Source organism: Sminthopsis crassicaudata, chromosome 2, assembly GCF_048593235.1.
Source record: "Sminthopsis crassicaudata isolate SCR6 chromosome 2, ASM4859323v1, whole genome shotgun sequence".
Lineage (NCBI taxonomy): Eukaryota > Metazoa > Chordata > Mammalia > Dasyuromorphia > Dasyuridae > Sminthopsis > Sminthopsis crassicaudata.
In genome coordinates, this window is record NC_133618.1 from 398,235,314 (window position 1) to 398,255,181 (window position 19,868).

The 19,868-nt window shown below is 40.5% G+C and overlaps 1 protein-coding gene across 2 annotated transcripts in view; it reads left to right on the plus strand.

Moving 5' to 3' along the window:
• The first annotated feature begins 8,805 nt into the window (after window positions 1–8,805).
• SLC6A7 (solute carrier family 6 member 7) overlaps window positions 8,806–19,868 on the plus strand; it is a 31,946-nt gene continuing 20,883 nt past the window's right edge. Inside the window, exons 1-4 of one of the 2 annotated variants that reach the window (XM_074291773.1) lie at window positions 8,806–8,983; window positions 14,717–14,900; window positions 18,754–18,885; window positions 19,609–19,843. In XM_074291773.1, the coding sequence (XP_074147874.1) occupies window positions 8,951–8,983; window positions 14,717–14,900; window positions 18,754–18,885; window positions 19,609–19,843 (584 nt within the window). In that variant the 5' untranslated portion in view covers window positions 8,806–8,950. Of the gene's footprint in view, window positions 8,984–14,716; window positions 14,901–18,753; window positions 18,886–19,608; window positions 19,844–19,868 lie in introns of those variants that run through there. The other variant, XM_074291774.1, reaches the window with a different exon arrangement.

Here is a 19,868-nt window from a genome sequence, read left to right on the forward strand (position 1 = left end):
GCTTAAGGAGTTTCTATCCTAACAATATCATATGATGACATTTTCCTGACTGGCTCAGGTCTGGTACACTCTCCATCCTCATCTCTTCCTTCAAGCCTCTGTAAGAAGCTTTTCTTAATCTTCACTCTCAGCTCCTTGCCTCTTGAGACTCTCCCCAATTTATCTTGTATATATACTGCTTGTGCATGGCTGTTTGCATATTTTCACCCCCTCAGGAGATCCAGAACTCCTTGAGAGCAGGGATCATGTGTTTGCCTTTCTTTGTATCTCAATGCTTGGTACACAATAGGCATTTATTAAGTGCTTAATAATTGATTGACTAAAAGATAAGGGACCATGTTTTTGCCTTTCTTTGCATCCCAGTACTTGGCACATAGCAGGCACAATGATGACCAGATTCTTGACTTCAGTAGCGCCCACATGTGCTCTTTCCTTGTGCAGTTTGTAATTTTTTCTTTCAGAGTAGTTGATCTTCTGGTATTGTTTCCATTCCAGAAACAATGTCTGATGGTCAACTCCCTAGTTATGTATTCTAGATACACTTATCCATCACTAAGCTGGTGCTCTAGGCTGAGCCAGACCTGTCTCAACTGGAATGGCCCCCTTAGAATTCAGGGCAACACACACTAAGAGGAAGTTTTGAGGGAAAGTAACATATGTCATCTTATCTATATAGTTCCTCTATATTCACAATTACCTAGATGGGCTTTGTGGGCTAGCATAGAATCTTAACCATTCTCTCCAATGTTGTTTCTATGGAGAAATGTGACCCAAATTTCAGTTTTGGAACAAAGCTGGTTTGTCAAATGGGGGACAGTATGTACTCAGTTGAAGAAAGCAGGCAAGCATATGATCCATTTTATATATTTTATTTGTGATGCAAAAATTACTAATTGTATGGCCTTGGATGATTTACTTTATTTCTCTCATGCCTCATTTTCATAATTTGTAAACTGAGAGGGTTTGGACTTGATCTCTAAGATCCCTTCAAGTTTTTAATTCTATGATAATTCAGCACTAATTTAATTATTATGAATAAACTTATCTAGAGATCCTTGGTTTCCCCTACCCCACCCTCACTCCCATTTCATATTTCTACTTCCTTGACCTGAAATATGATGGCATCCCATCCGACAACATCAGGTATTTTTTACCTGATCCCCTCCACTACTATTTACTCCCATAAAGCTAAGAAGAGTTGTCAAACATAATTTTTGTTTCTCCTCTTCTCTAGAGTCTTACCATGTCACTATCAATAATTCTGTCAAATTCATACCATTTAATTTTATCACCCTTTCCTTATGTACCAACCTCAGACATACTCTTCTACTTTCTTCTGTGACTTTAACCCTATCAGTCATGAAGTCCTGTTGATGATTGCTTTTTTTTAAGTCTCCCTCCAGCTTCCATTGCCATCACAATTCAGGTGGTCACTCCCTGTTGGCTGTCCTTTTGCAGTAATTCATTATTATTATTATTATTTATTATTATTATAACTTTTTATTGACAGAACATATGCATGGGTAATTTTTTACAACATTGTCCCTTGCACTCTTCTGTTCTGATTTTTTCCCTTCCTTCCCTCCATCCCCTCCCTTAGATGGCAAGCCATCTTATACATGTTAAATGTTATAGTATATCCTAGATTCAATATATGTGTGCAGAACCGAATAGTTCTCTTGTTGCACAGGAAGAATTGGACTCAGAAGGTAAAAATAATCTGGAAAAAAAAACAAAAATTTTTGCAGTAATTCCTAACCAGCCTCCCTGCCTCCTTCCTTTCCTTTGCACTCTGCCTTGCAAACTCTTCCAGATATTTTTTCTTTATCTTTTATTTTTCATTAAAGCTTTTTTATTTTCAAAACATATGCATAGATAATTTTTAACATTCATCCTTGCAAAACTTTGTGTTCCAAATTTTTCCCTCTCCTCCCCATCCCCTCAAGTAATCCAATATATGTTAAATATATGCAATTCTTCTATACATATTTCTACAATTATGTTGCACAAAAAAATCATATCAAAAAGGAAAAAATGAAACTTCCAGATTCTTTTTGCATAGTTCTTATCATTCCACTGTCTTGATAAAAAAACAAACTCTTCAGTGGTTTCTTTATGTACAGTTCTGATCATTCCACTCCCTTGGTAAAAAACAAACTCTCCAGTGGTTTCTCCCCAACTTCCATTGCCCATGAGATAAAATGCTTATATGCTAGCATTTGAGACTTACAGCAATCATCTAGTAGTATTATCTCTTATCCTTCATGGATCCAACATTCCTGCCAAACTGGACAATTAACAGTACCCCTCCCTCACCTGTCTCCCATTTCTTTATGTAAATATATTTTTTCATCTCATTCAGCCCAGGTGCCCATATCCAGTAGAACCTCAGGCCTAGAAGTGCTCTTTTCCTTACTTGATCTCATAGCATTGATTTTATTCCTAGTTTTTCTTTTCCTTTTATTTTTATAAATGTCTTAACGCTGCTATTAAATGACAAACTCCCTAAGGGGGGCAGGAATTCATTCTTACATGATTTTTGTATTCTTTAGAAAGTGTAGTATCTAATGACCAGCATAATTTGGTCATAGATCTAAAACTAGAAGGGGTTTACAGATGGCATCTAGATCAACAGCTTCATTTTCTAGGTGAGAAAACTGAGGACCATGGCCTTAAGGAACTTGCTGAGATCACATGAGATCACATGCATGAGATCAGAGGCAGAATTTGAACGTTTTGCCCTTTATTTCCAGAACCAATGTTGTTTCCATTGTATCACACTATCTCTTTGCTTAAAAGGGGATGGTTTCCAGTGCCACTTATTCAGTGATGAAGAGAGCCGTCTACACCCAGAGAGTACAGTGGGAAACTGAGTGTGGACTACAACATAGCATTCTCAGTCTCTGTTATTGTTTGCTTACATTTTGTTTTCTTTCTCAATTTTTTTCTTCCTTCTTGACCTGATTTTTCTTGTGCAACAAGATAATTGTATAAATATGTATACATATATTGGATTTAAGATATATTTTAACATATATTGGGCTACCTGCCAGCTAGGGGAGAGGGTGGTTAGAAGGGGAAAATTTGGAACAAAAGGTTTTGCAAGGGTCAATGTTGAAAAATTACCCTTGAAAAATTACCCATGCATATGTTTTGTAAATAAAAAGCTTTAATTAAAAAGAAAAACAAAACGTTTTGGGGTTTGTTTTTTGTTTTTGTTTTTAAAGAAGGGGATGGTTTCCATTATTTGGAAATTTTATTTGGAAACTTTCATGTAGAATTCTCCCATGAGGCAGCTGGATAGTACAGTGGTTAGAACACTAGGCCTAGAGTCAAGAAGATCTGAGTATAAATCTGGCCTCAGACAGAGATCAATTAGGAGGTTATTATAATAAACTAAGGGAGAGGTGGTGCATTGGTTAGAGTGGCAGGTCTGGAATTAGGAAGACTCATCTTTCTGAGTTCAGTCTGACCTCAGATACTTCCTTGTTGTATGACCTTGGACAAGTCACTTAATCCTTTTTTTCCTCAGTTTCCTCATTTGTAAAGTGAGCCGAAGAAAGAAATGGCAAATCACTACAGTATCCTTGCCAAGAAAACCCCAAATGGGTTATGAAGAGTTGGACATGACTGTAATATCTGAACAACAACAAAATGGGAATAATAATAGCACCTACCTCCCAGGATAATTATGAGGACCACACAAGATAATATTTATAAAGTACTTATAATAATAGCTGGCACATATTAGATTTTTAATAAGTACTTATTTTCTTCCTTCCTTCCCTCATGCTTTAAGGATATTCTATAGTAACAGTGATCTACTTTATGCTCATCTAATCCTTATAAGTGAGAGTGTCAGGAACTGAAAGCATTATATTATATATCCATATTGTATCCATATCATAGATGTGAAAACTGAGATTTTAACATATCCAGGATCCCCAAACTAACCAGTGTCCAAAGTAGGATTCAAATCCATGTCTCTAACCCTTACTCCAAATTCTGATACTCTATTTATAGCACATAAATCATGTGTTCTTGTAGGATTAAATATTTACATAATATATGTAAGACTTCATGGGAGGAGATGTAGAAATTTTACAATTGAGATAACTGTGGTTATCACATGCCCAGATAGACTCATGCTTGAAAGGAAGCACCCATCTCCCCTCTGTTCAGTCTCTGGAGCCTTTAATAGAAGAGGAAGAGGGATTTTAAAAGCTATGTGAATCATCAAATCAGAATGTCAAAGTCTTGACGGCAGGAGAACAGCTTAGGGGCTGGTGGGATGCAGCTGTGCTATGGGTACATAGTACAGATTTTTGTGATAGGGAGGCAGGGACAAAGAAGATTCTCCTGGCTATTCCTTTACTCTGGGCAAGTTTTGGGTGAATGATCTATGACAAAAAGGGGAAGAGTCAGGCAGCTGCCCATCTCATTACTAAAAGCAACCAAGCTCTTGACTCAGAATGTGCTCATTTGAATGGTGTTTGCATATTTTCCAGACTCTCATTTCATTCCCAGATATGCTCAGTGGCTCTCTTCAACCCTTATTAGAACCCACTTATTAGGGCTGGCTAACTAAGGTTGAGAAAATGCCTAATTAAGCTGGGCTAAGAGCTGGAGAAAAGGAGAATGGTTAAAAAAGAAAGAAGCAGTGGAAGGGGTAGGATACATACATCCTGACCTTTTTAATATTCTATAGCCCATACTCTATTTGCCTGGTGTTTACACAGTGCAGGGCAAAGTCCCCTGTGTTGGGCTCTGGGCCCCAAGTGCCCCAACAGTGATGGGCCCCTCACAACTGGCGTCTGAATGCACAGAGTAGCAGGTGCTGCCCAGGAGGCCATAAAGATGCTGGAAGACCTTCTCCTGCCCAGCCTAGCCTTGATTATGCAAGGCATGTGTACTTGTTGCCCCCCCCTCCTCCTCTCCTCTTTCTTGCCCTCCCAGGTGAATTCCCTGCCTTTCCACTTTGCTTCAATTAATTTTTTAAAAAGTGTATTTAGCACCTGCTATGCAGAAGATAAGATAGTTAGGTGGTAAAATGGATAGAGTGCAAGCCTGAAGTCAGAAAGACTCATTTCCCTGAATTCAAATCCTGAATTCAAATGTACAACTCTGGGCAAGCAATTAACTCTGTCTGCCTCAGTTTCCTCATTTTAAAAATGAGCTGGAGAAGAAAATGGTAAACCACTCCAATATTTTTGCCAAGAAAGCCCCAAATGGATCACACAGAGTCAAACATGACTGAACAACAAAGAATGCTGTTACGTTGAACATATTTCCACAATTAGTTATGTTGTAAAAGAAGGAATGAAACAAAAGAGTTAAACTATGAGAAAGAAAAAAAATTAAAATAATATGCTTCTATCTGCACTCAGACTCTGTAGTTCTTTCTCTGGATGTGGATAGTATTTTCCATCATAAGTATTTTGGAATTATCTTGCATCATCATAGTGCTGAGAAGAGCTAAGTCTATCATGATTGATCATTGCAAGGTATTGCTGTAACTGGATACAATGTTCTCCTGGTTCTGCACACTTCCTTCATCTTTAGTTTATGGCTTTCCAGATTTTTCTGAGATCTGCCTGCTCATCATTTATCATAGCATAATAGTATATTCCATTACATTCACATACCATTCATCCAACCATTCAATGAGCATTCCCTTAATTTCCATTTCTTGCTACCACAAAAAGAGTTGCTTTATTTTTGTACATGTAGATCCTTTTCTCTTTTTTATGATCTCTTTGGTACACAGACCTAGTAGAGGTATTGCTGGATCAAAGGGCATTCACAATTTGATTGCCCTTTGGGCATACTTCCAATTTGCTCTCCAGAATGGTTGGATTACCAACAAACATTTATTAAATGCTTACTACATGCTATGCATAATATTAAGTTCTGGGGATACAAATAGAAAGGAATAGTTTGGATTGGAGCCTAGTGATAAATGAAGGGGTTGCTGGCCTGGTAACCTTCCTTCCCCCCCCCTCAAAAAAAAAAAAAAAAAAAGGAAGTTCTGAGAACATCTAATCAGAGATAGGGACTACAAGGGTTGAAAATACTTCTGAGAGGTGAATTCCAGGGAGTTTTCTGCAGTATTATGGACAAGTCTCAAGGACATCTTAATACCTTTCTCAACAAAATCCAAATTGCTTGCTGGAACTATTAGACCAATTTATAGCTCCACCAATAATGTAGAAAGGTCTCAGTCTTTCTACAGCTCCTCCAAAATTTGATTATTTTTATCTTTTGTCATCACTGACTTTTTACAAATCTTATATGCTAAAAAAGTGACAGGGATACGGGGGAGTGTCCTATTCTTTATTTGGTAATAAGAAAATACAGATTTTTCAGGGGGTAGTGAAATGACCAGAGCAGTACATTAAGTAATTACTTTGTACTTTTAAATATGCTCTTTTGATTCATTATGTATTTACATCATCTTTTCCCATCCACCCCATTCTAGATTGAATCAGCCTTGTAACAAAATAAAAATGAGCAAAAACATCCAATATAGAAACCTTGTCTAATAACATATTACAACAATTTTTCCTAGTCCTCTACCCTCTACCATGAGAGAAGATGCATGTATGGTGCATTGTTTCTCCTTTAAGGACAGAAATTTACCTTGGCTGAGATAGAGATATGAAGAATGGTTTGGAGAGGAGATAACCTGGAGGCAGGAAGGCCTATTAGAAGACTGTTAAAAGATTAGGATAGCTGTAATAGAGAAGAAAGCTAGATGTAGATATGAGAGATAATGTGAATGTAGAAATGACAAGAACACATCTGCTGCTTGAATATGGGAGGTGAGGGAGAGGGTAGAATCAAAGATGACTCCAAGGTTCCTGGGATGATGGTGATGCTATAAATAGAAATAGAGAAATTTGGAGAAGGGGCAGGTTTTTAGAAGGAAAAATGAGTTTGGACATGCTGAGCCTGAGGTATCTATATCCCAGTAGAGATGTCCCATAGGCATTTGGAAATGCAGGAGTGGAGCTCAAAGGGCTATAAATGTAGATTCAGGAATCATCTGCAAATGCTGTGGGAGTAGATAAAATCACCCTTGGGATAGAACATAAAAAGAGAAAAGGTCCTGGGACTGAGATGCCTACACCGGGAGCAGTAGGAGGAAAAGGAAACAACAGAGGAAAGATTAAACAAGAAATATTTGTGCCTGGAATGGCGAATGTGGATTAAAAGGTTCAAGACAACCTCTAAATGTTAGAAGTTTCTGAAGGGCAAAACAGTTCAAAAGTTTGTAGAATTTAATTTAACAAACATTTAGAAGAGGTGGGCAGCTAGGTGATGCAGTAGATAGAGTGTTGATCCTAGAGTCTTTGCCAAGAAAACTTCAAATAGAATCCCAAAGACTCAGACAACGTGGGCTGTCTAGCACAGTACTAGGTGAACTGAATTGGTAAAGAATATTGTATTGGTTGTCAAGTTTTGCCTTCATCTACCCATAGCTATATGACCATGGACAAGACATTTCACTTTTCAGCTTCAATTTCCTTATCTGTAAAATAGGTACTACAATCTCTGCTATATCAGGTCCAGAAGATACATACATACATATATATATATATATATGAATATAATGGATATAAAAGCATTTTTAAAGTTATAAATATAGGAAGAAAAAATTATGATTATCTTTTGGTGAATCCTGAAATGAATGACACTCAGGCCCTCTCCTTTATTTCTCCAATCCCTATATATTTTTTAAAATTAATTTTATAATTATAATTTTTTGACAGTACATATGCATGGATAATTTTTTTTTACAACATTATCCCTTGTACTCCCTTCTTTTCCGAATTTTCCCCCTCCTTCCCTCCACCCCCTCCTCTAGATGACAGGCAATCCCATACATGTTAAATGTGTTACAGTATATCTTAGATACAATATATGTGTGTAAGACCAAATTTCTTTTGCACAGTAAGAATTGCAATCCCTATATATTCTGTTTAAATTCTCATTTACCCTCCCTAGATTTAAATTTCCTTATCTATAGAATAAGGAACTAAATAGTTCAAAGAAAGATAGCCAGTACTAATAGGGAGATAGACAAAACCCTGACCAGTCCTTGTTTGTGTGTTGGAGGCTAGGGCGTCAGGGTAATCGGGTGAGATAAGTAGTAGGAGTAGGATTGTTCCTAGATAAGTAAACTGAGTCTCTGGGAGGTGAAGCGAGCTGCCTGTACAGGTAGTAAGTGTCTGGGGGAAGGCAGGGTTAAGCTTCTCTTCCTAAAGTCGCAGTCTACCTCACTGGCCACTTATAGAAAATAGCTGCAAGATTTAACTTCCAGACACATCTCAGCTCCTTTCCTTTCTTTGGCTGTGGGTCAGACAGTTGGCTGCTTGCCACATCTTACATCTTCACTGTGCCAATGTTTCCCTGGACTTTTTAGAACTGGAAAGAATCTTGGAATTCATCTCATTCATCGAGGAGGAAGTGGCGACTCCGAAGGATTATGTGACTTGCCTAACTAAGGCCCCCAGTGACTCGGTGGCAGAACACTCACATTCGGCTCTCCTCATTGCCAGCCTCTGTTTAGGTGGGCTCCCTGCACTACAGAAGGGTTCTAGGTGGGGAGGGGGCGGAGAAGGATGGGGGAGTAAGGATTGCCTTTCTCAGTTGCCCTCGGCCGAAGCCCCGAAGCCCCAAGCCGGCCTGAGCCCATGCTCACTTCCAGAGCCTCCCTCGCCAGACCAGGCCGGTAACTCCCCGCAGTCGGGCGGCAGCGCGTGCGCCGCGGAGAGAGAGGCAGGCAGCGAGCGGGCGCGGGCGCTGCGGGCAGAGCCAGGCGGGCGAGCCGGAGCAGCCGCGAGCCAAGCGCTCTCTGCACGCGGCGCCTCCAACGCGGGGGGAATCCAAGAGGGGGCGGGAACGGAGGCGTGCGAGGGAGCATCTGGCCGCCCCCGGGCCCTGAAGGATGAAGCGGCGCCAGGCATCCCACCTGGGCGAGGTAAGAGGCAGCGTGGTGCAGCGGGGCTAGGCGCGCTTGAGGATCGTGTGCCTGGGTACCGAGGGGCATGGAGGGAGGGAGGGAGAGTGCCCCGGCGAAGACTGATGCTCCCTGTGCTTCAGGGACGCTGCAGGCCACCGGCCCAGCCAGCCAGCCACTCCTCGGGTGGCTCAGATGGCGCGGAGGAGACGGGCTGGGTTGGCAGGCACAGGTGGGCTTTTTCCTAAGGGCCGAGGACTGAATTAAAGAACTAGGTAAACAACCAGAGACAGAGCCGGGGCAAGGAATTGCGGGGTTGTCCCAGAAAACAGGTGTTTTTGCATTTGAGAGGTGTACTGGATTGGGGTTAGGGCTCGGGGTTGGGACGCAGGGAGGCCGAATCTCTTGCTTAAAAAAAAAAAAAAAATCCCCCAGTTCTACAAAGGTGTGTTTTTGATCCTTTTATACCACGCAGATTGATGGCTGGTCGGGAGGGATGTTAAAGCCAGCCTCCTTCCAAACTGTTCCCAGATCTCTGGGATTTGGGCCAGAGAGAGCAGGGATCCAGAAGACAGTAAAACCTATGCACCTGGATCTTCCTGGAACATCCATGGAATATCCCTGCAGAGGGAATCCTTTTAATTTTCCCTGCCAGCCAGCTCTCTTGTCTCCATGAGATGGAAGCGTTTGTCCTTCACCTGCTCTCTTTAACCTAGCTTTTCAAGAGATGGAAGGGGAACTAGGGAGGAAAGACCTGGAGAGTTAGAAGTGTGTGCTGAGGAAAACTGAATAGAAGCAATAGGCTTGGGTAAGCAGAATACAAAGATGAAGAGAGGGAAGTGAGATGAACCAAGAAAGATGGATATAGGAAAAAGCTACATCTAACTAGGTCAAGTTCCAATCCTGATCCTCTCATCTGTGTTACTGGTGCTATCAATTTAGCAGAAAAGTTGAGGATGATAGCTGATGTTCACAAAGCTCCTTGGGATTTACAAAAAAAAAAAAAAATTTTTTTTCATGCATATCTCATTTGTTCCCCATAGTAGTCTTAAAAATATTTCAAATATTAACTCCATTAAATTCAGCTGAGAAAAACCAGACCCAGGAATGTTAAGATACCCTTGCAAGGATACAGGAGTAATCAGCAGCAAATAAGGTATTCCAACCCAGTGCTCTGATCTCCAATTCAATATTCTTTCCTCTCTACACAGAGGAATATCAGAAAAGACATCCCCCTTCTATTTCTGTATTTCTGTCTGATGAAAAAATTACCTTGGTGGGTTGAAAGTTTATGAGATTTGGCTGTAGGACAGGATACTAAGGCTGTAGGAGGTTAGAACAAGAAAGTTTCTCATAACTTGGGTCAATTTCTATCCCAGAGAAAGTCCTAGTCTGATACCCCAGAAGCAGAATTTTATCCTCTTTCATCTCATAATCTACTGCCGCCCTCCTCCCCTGACCCACCTCAACCTTTTTCTGCTCAGGAGATGGCCACATACCTGCCTGTGACTGATCTTGGGTTCAGATTCAAAGTCCTGAGGAATGGGGCTGCCTCCAGTGATCCTGATTTATATCCCATCCATTGCCTCTATTCCACTCCCTCAGCCTGAAGTTGATTTCCCTTTTTACTTTATCCAGCTCCCCATTATCTCTTCCTTCCAGAAATTCCCAACCATCAGCCATTAACAGTATCCTAGGCAGGAAAGAAACTAGAGGACTGTTTCCAGAAAAATACAGTTGGGTTGAAGCTATTTGTTCTAGGAGCTGAGTTCTGAATCCCATGCCCCCTGTAATGAGTGATTCCTGAGAGGGAGATAAATATTTTACATACACAGCTATATCTGTATCTACATATGCATATTCACACATACCTGTCATATAAATTGAACAGAGACAATGGATGCCAGTGTAATATAAGCTCTGATAGGTCCTGCCAAAATCGAAAGGTTTTGAATATGGACCTGGCAAGAATTATGTGTCTGTTATCTGAGGACCAGAAGCACACTCATCACCAGAAGGTTTGTCACCAAGCAATTTTTTCCAGATTTTGGAAGAGGTTATAGCAATTCAATGAAACTATCTAGAGATATATGGACAGGTTGTGATCTGTGCCAGCAGCAGGAACATTGGCAGCAATAAAATCACAGTTCTTTGGAAATATCAAAAAGATACTGAATCACACATATAGAAACACACATATATATTCACAAGCTTATGTGCTAATGGATTTATTTATTGCACAGCTGATCTTGTCCTATTTTTTATAATGACTTCCTTCTTTATATATTAGCTCATTCTTTTTTGCCAGGCAATGAGAAGTAGGCCCATGCTAAAACTAAAGGTCCAGGTAGCTAAGACCAGATCATAGTTCTACTACTAGCCCCCCTTCTCACTGGAACAGGGGCAAGCCTCCCCCTGAATGGAGTGAGGTGGGGGAGAGTGGAAATGAGCTGCAAGCATCCTACTCGGGGAACTCTTTGTCACCATGGAAACAGCGGAAAAGGGCAGCTTCTTCCCAGGGAGTGGGGAGATCGGCCTCATTAGCTGGTTTCTCAGGCTGTCTGTCCCTGTAGAGGGGGTTTTGGGGTGGTGCCGGGCCACCTGGCATTTTGCAAACTCTACCCGCTTTTGCTAGAGCTAGTCTTGCCTTAGCCAGGCATCTCCACAGCCTGGTGTTTTTGTATTGCTTTTAGAGCTCAGCTGTGAAGGAAGGTCCTAGAAGAGGGTTAACCAGGCAGAAGGAAAGGAAGCAGGCCTGGAGTGCTGAGGCCTTGGCAGGGGGCTTGTTTCTAGCAGATCTAAGCCCAGCTGGAGAAGTCACTATGATGCATGTGCCATGAATGGAATAGAAGAGCAGTTGAATGCTTAACCCTTAGTGCTATCCCCCTGGAATAGCTGCTACAACCATTTTCACTTTCACTGCACTGTTGTAAGCAAAAGCAGTGCCCATCATCACCACTACCATCAATGCCTTCATCATCACTGCCAGGAAGATTATTCATTTAGCAAACTTTGTGTCTACTATGTCAGTCAATTAATAAACAATTATTAATCACCTACTATATGCCAGGTACTTCGTTAACTAAGAGAGATACAAAGGAAGGCAAAACACAGTTCCTGCTCTCAAGAGATTATAGTCTATGTGAGAAGTAGCACAGGTTAGGAGGCAGACAAACATCCAGATGATCTGGCTGGGTTTAAATTCCCCTCTGACCCATGATAACTGTATAATCTTAGGTAATCATTAACCTCTCAGTGCTCCAGGTACCTCTCTAAGATTGTAAATCGAAAAGTATCTGCTGATTGGTATTAAGAGAAATCTTCCCAGGGAACTCCCTTTGCCAATGAAACCAGAAAAGAAAATATTGTTCAAAATACAGTGCCACTATTCCAGGAAATCTGTGATCTCATTGATATAGATCTTCCCTTTAACGATATAGTCACCATCCATCTTTTTTTTTAAAGTTTACCATGGGAAGACCAGTCAATGTCCTGGAAATATTCATATATGCTTTGGTATAAATCTATGGACTTTCCTTTTTTTTTTTTCTTTTTGCTACAGGAAAAACCCATTCTTTTTTTTTTTCTGGTTGTACATTTCTTTCATGACATTTTTGCTTATAATGCATTTCAGCCTGCTTGTATTCACTTTGCACCTCTCCATTCCCCATTGGGGGATCCTCAACTTTAATTCTTTGGAGACCACAATGTTCTATGACTCACAACCCTGCAGTATTAAAGAATGTTGGTGAAAAAAAAAAAAAAAAGTCTTTGTCTCAGGAAAGGCTTTTCAGCTTCCCAAATACAATCCATCCTATCTTCCTCCTGTTTGATTCTGGGCTCAGTCCATTGTCATTTTGCAATGTCAGCTCCACATCTATCCAGTGATAAATAAATGCCATAGGTTATTCATTCAATTGTATATCACAATCTGGTCAATAGTCTTTATTTCTCTATTTAGTTTTGCCTATGTCGATGATTGGACCAGACTGACTTACATGATTTTGGATTTCATTCAAGAGACTGCAGTGTACCAGGGCTTGATGCATTCAGCAGAATGTTATCAGTGACCAAGAGTATAGAGAGAATCCCTCTTTGACATGAACTCTGCTGGATTTCTCTCTGACAGAGCCAAATTTGCCTTTGGCAAGCACATCTCCATGTTTTATGCTTCACTTGATATTAACAATCAGAAGGCTGTAAAACAAAGTTATTTACACTGTAAAATCTTTCTAGAAATCCTATATCATTTTGACACTTTGCTGGAAGGAACCTTTTAAGGCAGTATTTCACTGTTTTGAAACAAACACTTTTTGTCATAGTCAGTGAATAATACAATAAACACCTGTACCCCTTATATTTTCCAGTCAAGTAGATAATAGTAAAGATGTGGTCTGCTGTGGAATACTGTGGTGGAATATTTGCCTGCCTAGTTCCTTTTAATACCATTATCAAAGAGGTCTTCAATATTTCCATATAAAAGAAAAAGAGCCATGTGGATTAATAGTTGTTGAAAGTTATTTAACTGTCTGTTTTGTTAATAATAAACTTTGTGTCTTTCATAGTTAAGTGACCAAGAGCAAATTCAAAGAAGATACAAAATATAAATAAAACAGTAAACTCAGTCCTTCTGGAGCTTACAACCTAGGAAGGAGAGAAGACATAAATAACTATTTAGTAACCACTTTCACTTTCACACCAGCATATCCCCATCAATGCTATCACTTCCATCATTTGACATGATGGAATGAGAGAATGCCAAAAACAGAACGAGGTAGCAGATGGATAGTAAAATTTAATTCAACTCAGTAAGTATTGAGTACTTTATCCAGCCATTCTGAAGAGCAATTTGGAACTATGCCCAAAGGACCATCAAACAGTGCATATCCTTTGACCCAACAGTGTTACTATGGGATCTGTATCCCAAAGAGGTCTTAAAAAAGGGAAAAGGGCCCATATGTACAAAAATCTTTGTAGCATTTTTTTTTTAATAGAATCAAGGAAGTAGAAATTGAGTGTACGCCCATCTGTTGGGGAATGGCTGAATAAGTTATGATAATAATATAATAGAATACTATTGTGTGATAAGAAATAATGAGCAGGCTGATTTCAGAAAAGCCTGGAAAGAGTTACATGAACTGATGATAAGTAAAGTGAGCAGAACCAGGAAATCACTGTATATGATAATAGCAAGATTATGTGATTATCAACTATGATAGATTTAGCTTTTCTCAACAATTTAGTTATCCAAGGCAATTCCCATAAACTTTGGATGGAAAATGCCATCTACATCCAGAAAGAGAACTATGGAGATTGAACGTGAATGAAAGCATACCATTTTTACCTTTTCTTTTCTTTTTTTTCTTTCTTGTGTTTTTTTTTTTCCCTTTTGTACTGATTTTTTTTTCCCAATATGACATTCTTGTCCAGAAATTTAAGAAGGAATAGAAGGTGTTTGATATATATCTTGTTTGTTCATTTGTTCATAGTTGTTTCCATGTTGTATCCTCCATTAGATTGTGAGCTCTATGAAGGCAGGGACTGTCTACCTTTCTCTAGCAGTTATTACAATGTCTGATTCATAATGAATACTTAATAAATTGTCAATTTGCCTTGGACCATTTAGTGTAGTAAAAGTAGTAAGGCTGTCCTTCCTACAGTGTTGGGGTGGGAATGGAGTGAGGTTAGGCCTGACCTCTGTCCTTCAGATTTCTTCTTCCTCTCCTTCATCCTTATGGTCTTTCTTGCTGGCAGCCTGTGACCCCAGATCTACTGATGACCCCTAGCGATCAGGGTGATGGAGACCTGGAAATAGACTTCACTGCAGATCGTGGAAATTGGACAGGGAAACTGGACTTCCTCCTCTCCTGCATTGGCTATTGTGTAGGCCTAGGAAATGTCTGGCGCTTTCCTTATCGTGCTTACACCAACGGAGGAGGTAGGGGATCCTTTGATCCGTTTTTTCCTTAGAGTGAGGTCATACTGACATAGTAGCCCATGTGGATCCCTTTTATGTGTTGTGTTCTTCCATTAGAATGTAAGCTCTTGAGGGCAGGGACTTTCTTGCTTGTATTCCTCAGTGCCTGCCTGCCTGTCTATCTCCCTCAATCTATCTCTGTATCTCAATCCCTCTCTCTCTCTCTCTCTCTCTCTCTCTCTCTCTCCTTTGTCTCTGTTTCTCTCACCCACATTCTCCCTCTCTCCTTCCCTTCCTCCTTTATGTCTGTTTTTCTCTGTGTGTCTCTCTCTGTCTCTGTTTTTTTCTCAGGCTTTGTCTCTTTCTGTTTGTCGCTCTGTTTTTCTCTTTGTATCTCTGTCTCTCAAAGTATATGGAGGCAGTAAAATATTTTCTCCCCTCCCCCTTTCTCTTTCTCTGCCTTGATTTTTTTTTCTCCTTCATTCTCTCTAAATGAGGCAAGGGAGAACAATTCAAGATTTTGGTATCTGTGACTGAAAAACTCTTCCTTCTCAAATCATCTTACATTTAGTAACATTAACTAGCAGTTGTTTAGTACAGCCCTATACATGTGTTAACTCAAACTCACAACAGCTTTGCAAGGTAGCTACTATTAGTAATCCCATTTTGCAAATGGAAAAAACCTAGAAGTTCTTACCCAGGATTAGACATATATATATATATATATATATATATATATATATATATATATATATATATATATATATATATATATATATATATATATATGTCTATATGTCTGAGTCAAGATTGAACACAGATTTTTGGAATTCCTCTTATCCACTGAATTGCTTATTTGTAGTATTTATTTGTCTGGGACAGGTACTGTTTGCCTAACTCTTTCTAACTAGAATACCCAGAGGCTTGAAAGTATAGATCTGCATGGTCAGTGTTTTATGTTTATAAAATGTGAGTTCTACCTTTAACATGCTATGACTCTTCTGTGCAACAATAATACCCTGAAGATACAATTCAGTTCAACAATAATTTATCAAACACTGACTTTGTTCCAGACCCTGTGCTAGGTGCTGGGGATACAAGGAATCAGAAGAAAATTAAGCCCTGCCCCCTTAAAAACCTTCCACTCTCCCCACTAGCTCATCACTTAACTTTTCTGAGACAGCTCAGGCCAGCCTCTTCCTGGACCTTGACTTCCTGCCTGGCTTCCCACTGGGATTTATGGGGGAGAAGGTTAAGCCCACCTAGGGTCTAAGCCTCTCCCACCTGCAGCTTGAAGGATAAACAGCTGACTTTGTACTGTGAGAAGCATTTCTCTCCTTTATGTGAAATGCGCTTTAAACCTTATTCAGTGCAAAGATCTATCCCTGATGCTGGGGAAGATACAGAAAGGAATAAAATTGGTATCTAGTAGGAACATAGGATAGGAAAAGAACCATAATGTAAGGTTAAAAGTACAAAGCAAAAATGTGGGTGAGCACTAAGGAGGGAAAAAATATAGTTTCTGACTGGTAGGCTCAGAGAAGGCTTCTTGGGCAGCTGGAATTTGAGTTGATTTTTTTTTGGGGGGAAAAGGAGGAGGGAGAGAGAGAGAAGAGGAAAATATCATAGATAATAATGGAAGAGAAAGGCTAAGTGTAGGGAGCTGTGTGACTAATTCCAGAGAAGCCAGAAGGACAAGATATAGATGGAGATCCAGTGTGGCTAGAACACATTGTACGTAGAGGCAAGGCTGGAAGGAAAGAAAACAAGCATTTATAATGTACTTATTATGTGCCAGGCACTGTGCTAAGCACTTTACAATTATTATTTCATTGTTTCTCACAACCACTCTTGTATTATTATTATTATTCCCATTTTAATAGTTGTGGAAACTGAGGCAGAGAGAAGTAAAATGACTTGCTCAGGATCAACTAACTATAAGTATCTGAGAAACTCATGTCTTCCTAATTCCAGCCTTAAAATGATTTTTAACCTTCTTAATCTCAAGTAAAAGAGATTATCTTTTCAGCACTGCTGTGCTTGGCTTTATCTTGGCTGGAGTGATGATGGAGAAGCATCATGATAGTGTGTGGACAATAAACTGGCCTCTGAACTGGAGTTCAGGTCTTACCTTCGGCACATTTTATCTGGATGGCCCTGGGCAGAGTACTTAAACTCAGATATCTTTATCTTAATCTTTCAGTGGCTCCACCAATTCTCTGGGCAGCTAGGTGGAGCAGTAGACCAACCTAGAGTCAGGAAGACCTGAATTCAAATCCATTCTCAGATACTTGCTAGCTGTGTTACCCTAGTCAGGCAAGTCACTTCACCCTGTTTGCCTAGAAATGGGGTCATGAAGAAACGCCATGAAAACCTCATTTTTTGGGCAAAGAAAGTGGGTTTGCCATTTTATTATCCAGCTCATTTTGCAGATGACGAACTAAGTCAAACAGGATTAAGTGACTTGTCTAGAATCACAAAGTAAGTATCTGAGATCAAAACTGGATTTAGGAAAATGAGTCTTCCTCACTCCAAGTCCCATATTCTATTCATTTGCCACCCAGCTGCTGGAGAAATAAATAGCTAGTCATTCTGGTATCTTTGCTAAGAAAACCCCGAATGGGATCATGAAGAGTCAGATAGCAACAATAAATATCAGGACCACCACCAACAGCATCAGCAGCAACAACAATTCTCTTAAGATTGTAAATTGTTGTATTACAATGGTGCTGATCTGATTTGATAGAAGGGATTTTCCTCTTTGGGAATTCCCTCTCCTGATGAAATCATGAGTCCAATCCAATAGTAATAGCTTACATTTCTATAGTGTTTAGAGTTTACAATGCTTAAAGTTTATGATAATCCTGTGAAGAAAGAAATACAATTTGACCATCATTTTACCATCGGGAAACCAACTCTCAGAGAACTTAAATTGCTGAGGGCCCCATAGCTAGTAAATAGACAGGCTTGGATTTGAGCTCAGGCTTCTTAATTTAAGTCTGGATTGTTTGTTTGAATTAAAGTGCTCCAAGGATACCTTATTGATATCCACTGGCAAAAAAGAGGCATGGAGGTGGGTTAGACTTTGAAACATAGACTATCAGAGCTGGGAGGGATCTTCAAACAGAAAAGAGATTTCTGTGCTCTGAAACCATCAAGTCCACCTTGCTCATTTTATAGAAAAAGAAATAGGTCTAGATAGAAGTGACTTGTTGAAAGTCACAAAGAGAAATAGAGTGGGTGAAGAAAAGAGGAAAAGGAGAGTAGAGGGAGGAAAAAGACAAAGTGAGGAAGAAGAGGAGGGAGAGTGACAGAGATAGAAACAAAGGCAGGGAGATAGAGATCAAAAAGAGAGAGGGAAAGAGACAGACAGATGGACAGAGACAGATGGAGAAAGAGACAGAGAGCCAAAGAAAAACAGAGACAAGGAGACAGAGAGTGACCTACCAGGTGGAGGGGTGTGTGGTGACAGACAGACAGAGATAAAGAGAGATAGCCAGAGTCAGATTCAAGGAGGCAGAGAGACAGAGAGTGACCTACCAGGTTGGGGGTATGAGGTGACAGACAGACAGAGATAAAGAGAGAGAGAGAGAGGCAGAGAGACAGAGAGTGACCTATGAAGTTGGAGAGGTGAGGGGTGGGCAGGGGATATAGACAAACAGACAAGAAAGAAAGACACAAAGACAGACAGTGAGACAGAGAGAGAAAGAAAAGGAAGGAAAGAGAAGGAAAAGGGGAGAAGAAAAAAGAGAGGAAGGGAGAAAAAGGCAGAGAGAACACATAACTTCTTCATTTCTTAGCTGTGTGTGCAGAGTAAGATTCTCCTGAGGCTCCCCAGCTGGGCTCCCTGCCTTTCCCTGTCTTGTATTTCCAGGTGCCTTTCTCGTGCCCTATTTCATCATGCTGACCATCTGTGGTATTCCCCTCTTCTTCCTGGAGCTCTCTCTGGGCCAGTTCTCTAGCTTGGGTCCACTTGCTGTCTGGAAGATTAGCCCTCTTTTCAAAGGTAAGGTCCCCTTATTTACTCCACAGGGCAACCATTTTGGCCTTCCTGCATTTCTCCTTACACAGTGGAACTTCGAACTGAAAGGGAGCTAGTGAATGCTTGCCTGCAACATTAGCCAGTGGGCTCCAGACTCTTGAAATAGTCTCTATCACAACTTCATGGCTATTTTCTATAAAGGGAAAAGTCAAGGTTCACAAGAGACTTCAAGATAATAGCTTCAGATTTGGAACAGTTCTCAAACATCTAGTCCAATCCCCTCATTTAAGGAAACTGAAGTCTGGAGCAGCTGGGTGCCACAGTACATAGGGAGCTGGACTCATAATCAAGAAGACTTGAATTGAACTCTAGCTAACACTGGGCAATTTACTTGACCTCTCTCTGCCTCAGTTTCCTCATTTATAAAATGGGGATAATAACAGCACTTACCTCCCAGAGTTATCATAGAAATAAAAATGTTTATAAAAAGTGCTGTATAAATACTAGCTATCTTTATTATCTTGCCCAATAGCACATAGCCACTGAGGAGGAGGGACAGGTTTTGAACCCGAATCTTAAATCTTCAAATTCAGTGCTCCTTGCCATGTTGCCATGGATCTTGGGTGGGAATGGTGAGGGTTTCTCTGAGTGATGGGGCCCATCTCAGATGGCCTGGCAAGGAAGCAGGAGAGCTGAAGAGGCAGAAGTAAGGTTGCCTCCACTGCTCCCCTTGTATGGGCTCTGCAGGTGTTGGTGTGGCCATGCTCATCATCGTCTCCCTGGTGGCCATCTATTACAACATGATCATCGCCTACGTCTTGTTCTACCTCTTCGCCTCCCTAACCAGCCACCTGCCCTGGCAGCACTGTGGTAACTGGTGGAACACAGACCTCTGCCTGGACCACCATGCAATGAGAGAAGCCAATAGCACGATGCCCCTCAACCTCTCTAACACCGTCAGCCCCAGCGAGGAGTACTGGAGGTCAGGCCAACTGGCCAGAGGTTGG